Source organism: Schistosoma mansoni, chromosome 4 (genome assembly GCF_000237925.1).
Source record: "Schistosoma mansoni strain Puerto Rico chromosome 4, complete genome".
NCBI classification, from domain to species: domain Eukaryota; kingdom Metazoa; phylum Platyhelminthes; class Trematoda; order Strigeidida; family Schistosomatidae; genus Schistosoma; species Schistosoma mansoni.
This window is the reverse complement of record NC_031498.1, coordinates 14,986,940-14,998,657: the sequence shown is the minus strand read 5'-3', so window position 1 is coordinate 14,998,657 and position 11,718 is coordinate 14,986,940. Positions and strand designations below refer to the sequence as shown.

The 11,718-nt window shown below is 34.8% G+C and overlaps 2 protein-coding genes across 3 annotated transcripts in view; both read right to left on the bottom strand.

Moving 5' to 3' along the window:
* Nucleotides 1-6,361, bottom strand: part of Smp_153850 (hypothetical protein) — a gene marked incomplete at both ends in the record, with an annotated part of 16,106 nt that extends 9,745 nt beyond the window's left edge. The window contains one exon of the mRNA XM_018796942.1: nt 6,009-6,361. Coding sequence (XP_018652033.1) covers nt 6,009-6,361 — 353 coding nt within the window. The remainder of the gene's footprint in view (nt 1-6,008) is intronic.
* A 2,862-nt stretch (nt 6,362-9,223) lies between these two features.
* Smp_153860.1 (hypothetical protein) overlaps nt 9,224-11,718 on the bottom strand; it is a gene marked incomplete at its 3' end in the record, with an annotated part of 8,495 nt that continues 6,000 nt past the window's right edge. The window contains exon 5 of one of the 2 annotated variants that reach the window (XM_018796941.1): nt 9,224-9,764. In XM_018796941.1, the coding sequence (XP_018652032.1) occupies nt 9,327-9,764 (438 nt within the window). The remainder of the gene's footprint in view (nt 9,765-11,718) is intronic. The other variant, XM_018796940.1, reaches the window with a different exon arrangement.

Here is an 11,718-nt window from a genome sequence, read left to right as displayed (position 1 = left end):
CGGCAGTAACTCTAGAAGAGCTACAAGCGGAAATAAGTTATAATATAAACTCATTATTACCGGTTTCAGGAGTAAGATTAACCGAAATCTTTGCTCAAATCTGAGAACGGAATGTAATACAATCTCACCTGGGGCAGTCAGAAAACCCTGATTCCAGACCAATGGTGCATATGGGCTTCAGGATCCTGAGGGGACACACGGCGTACGAACTTATTGTTGTTCACTGACTACCCTGGGACTGCATCTTTTAACGTTGCTCCACTGCCTTGTAGATTAGACCTCCAGGTCAAAATCTCGGGGAGTGGCTCCTTAGGAAAACCAACTGCCTCGACTTAGGCACACGGACAGTATCACGGCCCTCACATAAATAGAATGGTTTGTGTGGCGCATATATATTTAGTGCCTCCTTTTACCAGTGTTTATGTATTTAAATAAATAAATAACATATGACGTACGACGCCAATATGTAGAAGAAATGTCATATCATACAGTAATTTTTAAAATTTTTTACAAAATTACAATTTTTGAAAGTATAACACAATATTATTTGATGAAATGAGATATTAAATGAAGTTCGGAAAATTGACGTGGTTTGACTAATATGATATGTTTTTAAACATGAAAAGACAATCACAATGTAATCACTTAATACTGGTATCATATGGATACCTCAGAACCCAGAACCCGACCGTAGCTGCTACCTTGACGTGGTGGTCGGGCTTGCCTATCGTGATGACCCAACCGAGCTATATTGGCTGGAACATATGTTCCTGTAGGTTCTACTATGCCAGGCAGGTCGATTGGACAACGGTAAGACTAAAAGCGCCAACTCAAGGTCTAAGGGCGAAGTCGTACTGCTGACTGTAGAGAAGTGTGACAGCAGTAATTTGCTCCCCTCAGACAATTAGCATTTGCAGCGATGCTGCCTTCTCACAAGGAAGGGGTTAGAAAAGGTCGATCCTGAAAATGTCACGTCTCACCTTACCTCACGGATTTCCGTCTCCGGCGGTAAGGTCCTTTGAAGAACGGAGCTAACACATCAAAAACTTCCCAAAAAATGATGTGCGCGACCGGCCTTAAGCAGTTATCCCTTGGGCTCTGCGGCTACGCTCCTAAGTCGTTAAGAACAACATTATTCCAACGTCCTTTTGAGGACCCTCAAGAAATACCCTTACATGGTGTGGGCAGCCGGGAATTGATATTAGCCCTCATACCCGTAACAGCACACGAGACCAAGTTGGTCACATTCAAATCCCTCTTACACCTCCAAATGACTCTAGAAGAGCTACAGGCGGAGTTTTTTATGGCTTCTAGTCGCCGCACTTCAATTATGACTTCTTAACTTTCGGAATATCAAGCTTTATTCGCACTCCTAATAATGACAAAATCCAAGTCTGTTTTTCCAGAATTCAGCACAAAAATGAAAATATGTTAGATTATTGATCTAATTGCTTCGGATTGTCGGATTTTACGTTAGACATCTTCCCTATATTTTATGCTATACATAGCATATTATACTAATAATTGCTTACTTCACTACTATATATTTGGTACAGTAGGGAATCCCCAAAATAATAATCACAAAAAATATATGTTGGTAAATTTATAAATGCAGTTTCAGGTACAATACACTCGAAAATAAACAAGTAGTTTTTTTAAAAAAAATACGCCTAATATTGTTAAAGCATTTAGTTATGAAGATGGTTTATTTGTGTTTATATGAATTACTGAGATCTGTTCCATAATATATGCTGATATTAACTGCTCATACACCAACAGTCGACGAAACCAACAAGACTGGGAAAAAGATAATCTATGTAGGAAGCACCATTGACGTGCTTACAATTTGTCCGTATTCATGAGTGAACAGAATAATAATAGAGTAGCCTTTGTCCTTCGGCTCTAAGGGCAAACTAGTTGTTCGATATACTTCAAGATCACATACCTCTGCTTGTAATAATTCCCAATACACTCTTAATAGGTCGAGGGATTATAAGGAGTCCTGTTAGATCAAAGAGATATAACTCAAATACGGACTAAAATATTGTTTCCATTCCATTTAATTTCTGATTGAAAATGACTATTTTAAAGCTACTTAACAATAAATTTTACAATTTATATATATATATATATATATATATATATATATATATATATATAACAAAAGCTAAAAGAAAACTACGTGTACTTACCAGGTGCAGGTAAATTCATTATCTTGTGAGGCAAGTCGGCGGAATTGTTGTTAGCATGTTGATATTGTTGATAATCGTCTTTGATTTGAGAACTAACTAATTTATTACAATCATGTATACATGCTGATTCACAATTAAGTGAATATGTATTATTCGGTAATATGGTTACACAATCTACACAACAACGAATTTCCGCATGTAAGCGTAAATGTTGTTCTAAAATATTCACTCGATCACTGCTAACTAGAATGTTATTAAATGAAATATATAGAGATATAACAGTATGTTATTAAAACTTCTAGTCGTGAACTCCAATAAAAAAGAACTCATTAATAAGCAGTACTTGTTCCTAGCATTTCAATGAATGTCTAACTACTATAGGGGGTCTTTGAAGGTTGATAAATTTCAAAGTTCACACAACTGACTGATTTTAGTTTGACATATAATGCCCATTTAAACATTAAAATTAAAAACACGAAGTTCAGCGAAGGGATCTCTTTTCAACGAATTTATTATCAAGCTGTACAATCGTATATATATGAAAATGTTTTGTTAATAACGTTTAATTATTGTAACAAAAACATTTTGTTCATTTATTCATCTTATTATATTCACTATATCTATTGTTATTACTCGTATTGCGTAATCTAGTATTATAATCTTTCTATTACGTCATCTTGACTATTCGCGTTCACATTTCCTCATGGAATTAGTACTTTAACAAAACATTTCCATATGTATATACGATTGTACAGCTTGATAATAAATTCGTTAAAAAGAGATCCCTTCACTGAACTTCGTGTTTTTGATTTTGGTTTGACAACTAGTGAAATAACGGTTGTTTTCTACCTTCACACTAATGAGACATTAATTTACTTAGGGCAAGCAATGAACGACTGATCTACCTATGCGATTCACGCGCTCTATGCTCGACACCCATCTAGTACTGTTCTACCAGGTTTCAACACAACTCAAATCAAGAACAATTGATTCGCCTGACTAGTAAGTGTATTAGCCAACAATGAACAATCGACAATCAAGTAGGTACAAGGATATGAAAATATATTTGACACATTAAATACCTGTCAGACAATCTACCAGTCTGTCTACGAAAACAACCAATCACTTATTTCTCTCGCCTAAACAACAGTCTTAGTATAGAACTGCAGTGAAACCTAAAGATTTTACGTCCGATCCCTGATGGTATCTTTAATGTGTGCTGCTGAATAGTTGAATATTATGATGAAACTGACGTTCAACGCTTCTGAATTTCCAGTGGTTGTCTAATTGGATTATACTTCTTCAATAACATCTTCAAACCCTAATCTTTCACATAATGCTTATACTCTTACTACTTCTACCACTATGGGATTTGAATCGACAACTGCATCTCTGTGCTAATGTGGTATGGCAACTCGAACTGATGTACGTACGTATGAAGTTCTATGTTGTGACTGACTGAGTGGTTGTCTAATTAAGATCAGACAGTGATTGGTCAAGACAAACTTTACAAAAATTAGATTCATGATTATATCTAGTAATTGATACAAATGTTTTTGAAAAGATACTTAAAAATTTAGATTTCTTCTTCATATCATTTATGTATAATACTGGAATAAAGTGATACCGATAATTTTCATTAAAATTATCAAAGTTAAACTTGAAATACAATTTGTGCAGTTATATTTAGTGTGCAACTTGGTTTGGTAAGGTTAGATTTTATTTTGATCTAATCAAATGCTAATCAATATTTAAGTTCCTATTAAGAAACTGGTATAGATATATTCACTTTTAAATATGTTTTTATTGAATTTCAATGTTTCTGAATACTTGATCTATGGACTACATCTAACAGAAGTTGATCAATTTGGTCGTTGAACTGATCTATTAGAAAACTTCGCATGTTCCATTGTGAGTCAGTGATCTGTCATTAGAAATACGAATTAATACAGATATGATGAAAACTTTTAATAGCGTCAATGTCGTTGTATATTAAGCTAAAATTATTGTAATACACGTATAAATCTTATTAAAACGAAACAATAACGGAATGCTTATTCAGTTTAGTTACTGACGTTTTACATCATCTTTTACTAATAACAACTTACTAAGACTGTAGCTGGCTTTACAAAATGGACAGTGCCAATTTTTGTCTGATGTTTTGGTTGTCAACATGAATTTCACATAAGAATCGGAAAAATACGCAGTAGTATGTGGATCTAGGTTGAATTCGATTGATGATACATAATTTGTGCACACGGGTGATCTAACTCTGAAGTATAATAAATACAGCGACATCTTAAAAACAGGACTTTCCAGTAAAGACATTATAAAAAACTTTAAGAAACAGATTTAATAAAATAACATTGACTAAATTATTGAATAAAACAGTATACGACAATAAGATTTCAATAGCTTATAGAATAATTAGAAATAAATGTACCTTTCTAGTGACACTGGTTTTGAACTAGACGATCAAATATTTAACAAGTGAATCAATATTTTGATTTGATCTTGAAAAGTGAACCAAGAACTATTTGTAATTTTCAGTCTATGAGTCCGTAAGTTAGTAAACTGGAAGCTTGTTTTGGTCTTACTCCTGCGAGGTAAATTGTTTTTTTCTAGTACTTCACAGAGCAAATCCTACACTAGCATAATGAATCTTTAAGCAGGGTCATTATTGTTTTGGAAAGATAGTTTGCTAAAAGTTAGAGGTTTTAAACACTAATTCCATTTACGATCACCCTAAGATGGTTAAAATATTAAGATAAAAGTCAACAATTAGTCTACTTAACGAATACTATCCGAATAGTTCAGCTATATCCTGATGTGAAAAAGTCTTTAAATGGCATTTCATATTCAATATATATGAGACTTATCTTGACAACCGATTAGGCTCTTGCTTGGGATGATTAAAAGACACTATATTTTACCAACATCACAACACATCACGAAGACGTCTTTGATCATTATGGTGAGGGTTTCAATCACTGGATTATATGTTTAAACAAGGCTTGATATACCAGCTTACATTTAAACATCTGGATAATATACTTTTTATGCAGCTAGTGCAACCAAACACTTAGTATACACAGAATTAAACACGTTTACTGGATTCCATTAGCATTTAACACCTACCATTCGACAAAAGGTCAATAATTGACGCTACACTTGCGATACAACAATATTCATTAAAAGAAGAGCGGCTGTTAGGGAATAAACTAAACGTCAAATTATAACGCTTATATTGTAGTCAACAGAACACAAGTGGGGACAATCGAATGTATTTAAGCACAAATTACAAACTATCTTACAAAGATCTGATAACCATACAGCAAACAGTAAATTTGCAAAATAACAATCAATTGTCTCAATCTTCACTGCTCCTTTTGTAAATATCAATCCATCTTCTCTAATTTGATTGTTTATGCATTTTCTTACCAACTGCACTTCATTTCAGTTCTTTCCTTATCGGTCTTCTGACAAAATACATTCAATGTCTGACCATCACTATATACTACTTATATGGATATAAGTAGACCACACCACAATATGACTGCAAACAATGGTTTTTAACAAAAACTATGAATTCTAACTTCACAAATACTCAGAAAATAAAAAAGTGTGACAATGAATAATGGACTGATTACTGTATGACATGATAATAAAATTAACGGGAGTACTAAATTGAGGTATTCACAATAATCCCTAATATCGTACACACTGTTTTACAGTCTATCATGAAACGTATTAAATTTGTGCTTATAATCAAAATAGAAATAATAATACTAAAAATATTACAGAATTCACACTTACTCTGAAACAATATTTTTTAGCTGGTTCAAACTATACAAACAATCAGCCATATGAGATTCATCCGGAGATGGAGTAGAATTTGATGGAATTGTTTGTGAATTATTATTATTGTTATTAATATTATTACTGATATAATGTAATTGGACCAAAGACCAATGACCTCCTTTATGAGTTGTTAGAATGAATTGTGGTAGATTTGTATGAGCTAAACGATTTAAAACCAAACGTTGCACCTTTACAGGAAGACTATGTAATAATATGGTAGGTAGAGAACCGTAATCAAGACAACAGACACAATATAGTGGTAATGTATCATTACCTTCCAGCGAACCAAAAAAATTGATTTCATTCATATTGAATAACCATTTGATAAAACGGACTGATTACATGCGTGTCTCCTCAATGAAACCTACAAGTGGAAAGAAAAAAATATAAATCTTAATAAAATCAAAAATTTGGACAAGTATTTAAAACGACCCGAAAAATTTTATAACTCATAATATCATTATTAACAGAGTGATAGTTTGTATGATTTTCGTAATCGTATGATTATTTAATGCTCAATGTGTAGGCATCAAGATAACTTGCTTGATAGATAATAAGAAAATGAACGTTTTTCATCATAGTACCGAAAACATTTCAAAGAGCATTCGTTTACTCGACTAGACAATAAATTATCCTTGTGAAAGCCATTTCTTGAATAAATTCAGTTAGGTGACAGATGGAATCTGTATTGAATAGAGTGACATTACAAACGAATTGATTGGTATCGGGATTAAAAATAGGAGTACATAGTTTACCTTTCAATTACAAAAAAAGTGGCCACATATATATCTTTAAGTTATTAATAATTTAAGTTAAAGTCGAAACAAGGTTCATGACATTTGATTATGATTATACTTGAAGATCCCCTCTTCCTCAGTAATATAATGACCATGAATTGATAATGACACTTTGTGCACCAGATAAATATTTATTAAGGAGAAAATGGTTGATATTACAACGAGATTTGCTGACTGAATTAGTATTTCGTTGGTCCAAACTAGAAGTTAATTAGTAATTACTCTGGATTAGTGAAACGTTGGAATAACCGGATGATCTAGAACATCCAGATAGTCACTGTGTATTACAATCATAATTATCTAAAACACTATAAACCTGATGACAGGAAAAGGAAATTAAATAAAACAACTAGAAGTCAGGTGGATTATCTTACAAACTGTCCCCTTATCATAGCTCTACACCGATACACAGGCCTTAAATCCAGAATATATTAATATAAATGTAGCTTACCTTGACAAAAGTCTTTATGAAACTACTGTGATATCATTAGAGACATTGTATAATTATCTATGAAAATAACCCTGTAGTCTTGATTTTCCTTCCCAATGTTCACTTTCAAGTTTAAATACACTTGCAAGACCAGGTGCAATGAATACATAATTTGGCAAATCCATTTTCGGATACTAGGAAGACTTACACTATAACCGAACAAAGGATATCAGGGTATTTTATCCTTATATCCACTCAATAACACTGAATAGCGAATGAGGTTACAAGAAGCATTTAAAACTTGCTTATCCTATAAAAGTCAGCTTATTGTAGTTTCCTGAAACGTTTACTAACCACAAACAGAGCTGCTGGTGTTCAACTTGCTAAACTTATGTCTTACTCAAACACAGGTCCAAAATCTCTGTTTTGGCCAACAGCATACCCTGACTTCTTACTTAACACCTATATCTAATGGACCGAGACGATGTGAAAATGATCTGCTTTTTCTATTTCTGCCAGAACTTATACCTCTTTGGCTTACTGTTATTGTTTAACCACTGAATACTACTGTTGGATTCTATGTATTTTGTGATCAATCTGCTGAAACAGGATCAATTCACATCATAAAACATTTGCACTCTATCAGCTCGTTTATTCGTCATAATTCTTGAGATGAATTTTATTTTAATGGTTAGCAAACTCACTACGAGCATACTTTGAGTGATATTTAGTTTATTAATTATTGTAAAATCTGGATGTTCGTGTAGATTAATAAAGTATTAAATACTACTTTCACTAAATCAACCCTTATCATGCTTAAGGTGGGATTTTTATCTCACTAAAACGAATGATCAATGAATTCGCCACAAACTTCACAAGACTTAGGATACTAACTTATGTTTGTGCTCCCACAGATATATTATATTTGTTCGTTTTAAGAGTATCTCATTTATGATGGACGGTAAACGAACATAAAACTGAATAATTCTTTTAAGAACTGTACAGGTTGAACTATCTATATAGGTATTATAACATACATTTATATGAGACTAAAAGTATGCTAAAGGGGTTTGCATAATTTCAAGGACTCAAAGGGATAGAAGTCTTGCAGAAACGTGTAACAGAAAGTATTGAAAATACTGAAGACGTAATATAACTGATGCTGATTTATGGAGTAGAGAATGGTAGTGAGAAAACCAACCCAGAAACTATCGTAAATATTGAAATAGACACTAGATGGGGGGAAAGTGGGGTCACAAATACAGCAATACAACACATTTCAGATGTATTGCAGTTTCAATCGGCTCAAACTGTTCCCTAGAGTTTTGTTTAGTGCTTAAATTTCATTTTATTATAAAGCTGTTAAATATAGATCACAAAAAGAGGTTTACGTTGATTTTATGCATAGTACATATGGTTAACTACTAAGCAAAGCAACATTGTATGAGATTTCTTTGTGATTATTGTGTAAACTTTAAGTAGACGATAATTACTTTTTTAAAAAGTTTAGGCATGATATATATATATATATATATATATATATATATTACTATTTCATTAAACTGGAATTCTGCTATTGATTCCCTTTTTTTCATTAAAGGCACCAAAATTGAAATAAAAATCAAGGGTGACATATATTAGGAATATACAGATTTGAGAATGACTTTATCCTCCATGGACTAATTAGACCCCTCAGTATACCACAAAGTAGAAGCAGGACAGCACGGAACATCCATACAACCCAAATACTTCGTCCCAATTTTACTCATAATATTGAGTAAGACAAATAGGAAATTCTAATAATTATATCTGAACTGAAAGAAGTGTCATATACGACCAGAAAACATGGCTAACATTAGGAAGTGATTTTTTTCAACTAATAAAAATACACTTATACATGTGAACACAAACATACAATGGACAAAGGAAATAAAACTCCAAGTAGTAGAATTCTATTTTATTTCATAGTAAAAAGTGTAAAGAAAAAAGAAAACAGATGATACATTGATCTAGTTAGAGAGTTTGTAACAAAGAATTCTGTATTATCTACCAATATACAGAATAACCACCTTGCGGATCGACTAACAATTTCAAACTTTCTAATCGCCCAGCCATAAGACAATTATTCAGTTCATGAATTAATCTTTTTCTGTAATGAGATGATGAAATTTTGTAGTTTTGAGGACAACAAGATGTAAGTTTCTTGAGAACAGAAGGACTAAATCCAGTTGAATGTATATGCCCACTGGGTGACTGATCTTTCGATGGTATAGGAATTCGATATCCAGTAGTAACATCTATAATTTCAATGAGATTTACTGCATTACATTCTTCAGATGTTTCGTATAAATTCGAATCAAGACTACTTTTGATATAATAAACAAGTAGTAAATCAGGCTCATCAGGAAGAAAGAAAGGAACAAGTACTGGAGAAGAACTGTTATATGTACATTTTTTTTCATGAAGCATACTATTAAGTAGGATCTATAAAAAAGTAACAACAGTAAAATCAATTGTAGTAAGCTTAATTTAAACTACTTTAATAACAAATCACATTTGTACTGCCATTTTAATTTATCATAAAGGCATTTTTCATGTTACTAAGATGAATAGTTTCTTATGTATTACATTGTAAAGTCCCGACCGTTGCTGCTACCTTGACGTGGTGGTCGGGCTTGCCTATCGTGATGATTCAATCGAGTTATACTGGCTGCAACAATCGTTCCTCAAGGTCCTACCATGCCAGGCAGGTCGTTTGAAGAGCGGTGAGACTAAAAGCAGCAATCTCAAGGTCCGAAGGCGAAGTCGTACTGCTGACTGTACAGACATGTGACAGCGGTAAGGTGTTTCCTTCAGACAACCAGCATGACAGCGATGCTGCCTTCCCACAAGGAGGGGTGGGGTTAGAAAAGGTCGACCCTAAAAATGAACACCTCGCCTTATCCCACGGATATCCGTCTCCGGCGGTAAGGTCCTTTGAAGAACGGAGCTAACACAAAAACTACCCACAAAAAGGTCGTGTGTGACCGACCTCAAGCAGTTGTCCCTTGGGCACTGCGGTCACGCTCTCAGGTCATTAAGACCACTTCTAACCCAATTTCCTTTTCAGGTACCCCTAGAAGAACCCTTCCACGGTGTGGGCAACCGGGGAAGTGATAACTGCCCTCATACCTCTAACAGCACTCAAGACCACTGTATTCATAAATCAATCTCCTTCTTTCATTCCTACTATTCCTTCTACCTTGACTTTTCATACTAAACTTCCTCTCTCGGTTTCCTCCTCAAGTGTCACCATGGCCAACGATTCTAGTGCGCGAAACGCTGTCCCAGGTCTACTAAAACCTCGCTCCAAACTACACATTGGAGCCTTCAACGTACGTACCTTATGCCAAATCGGTCAACAGGCCTCCTTAGCTAAAACTCTAGAATCTCGTACCATTGATGTATGCTGTGTCTCCGAAACACGCATACAGGATCCCAGTGTGGTCATTCACTTGACCTCACCTCGCCAAAATGGACAGCCGACGAAATACACCCTCCGTGTATCTGGCGACCCGTTGGCTAGTTCTCGCGGACTTGCAGGTGTAGGCATAGCACTAAGTACAAGGGCAGAACAGGCACTACTAGAATGGATCCCCGTTAACAGTCGCCTGTGTGCTGTCCGGCTAAATGGCTCCGTAAGAACTCGGAAGGATAGGGACACACGTCGTTGCCTTTTCGTCGTTTCTGCCTACGCTCCCACTGACTGCAGCCATGATGAAGTAAAAGATGACTTTTACAGAAAACTCTCTGAGCTTCTTCAGAAAGCTAAGCGCTCAGACATAGTAGTCGTAGCGGGTGACTTTAATGCCCAGGTAGGCAGCTTAAATCAAACAGAAAGACATTTAGGTGGGTGTTTTAGTATTCCGGCTCAACGAACCGATAATGGTGATCGTCTGTTGCAACTATGCTCAGACAATCGTTTATTTTTAGCAAGCACTAATTTTAAGCATAAGGAGAGACATCGTCTAACATGGCGACCACCTGCACCAAACCAACGATGGACTCAAATAGACCATATTGTCATCAGTCATCGTTGGAGAGGCTCAATAGAAGATTGTCGCTCGTATTGGAATACTTGTTTAGACTCTGATCACGCTTTAATACGAGAACGCATTTGTCTGCGCCTCAATGGACGCAGGAAAAGTACACTAAGAAGACCCATTAGGATTGAACTGGAGGACGAGAAAGCCAAATGCGAATTCCAGAAACAACTGAGTCCACATCTAGGCAGTTCTGTAAACGAGACTGACCCAGATGCTCCATGAAAAGATATACGAACAGCCACAGAAACAGCGGTAACACCTATTAGTAATTTAAACCAGAGGGTTACAAGAAACTAGTAGATTTCTAATAAGTCTATTACGCTGATGGATTCTCGTAAACTCATCCCATCAGG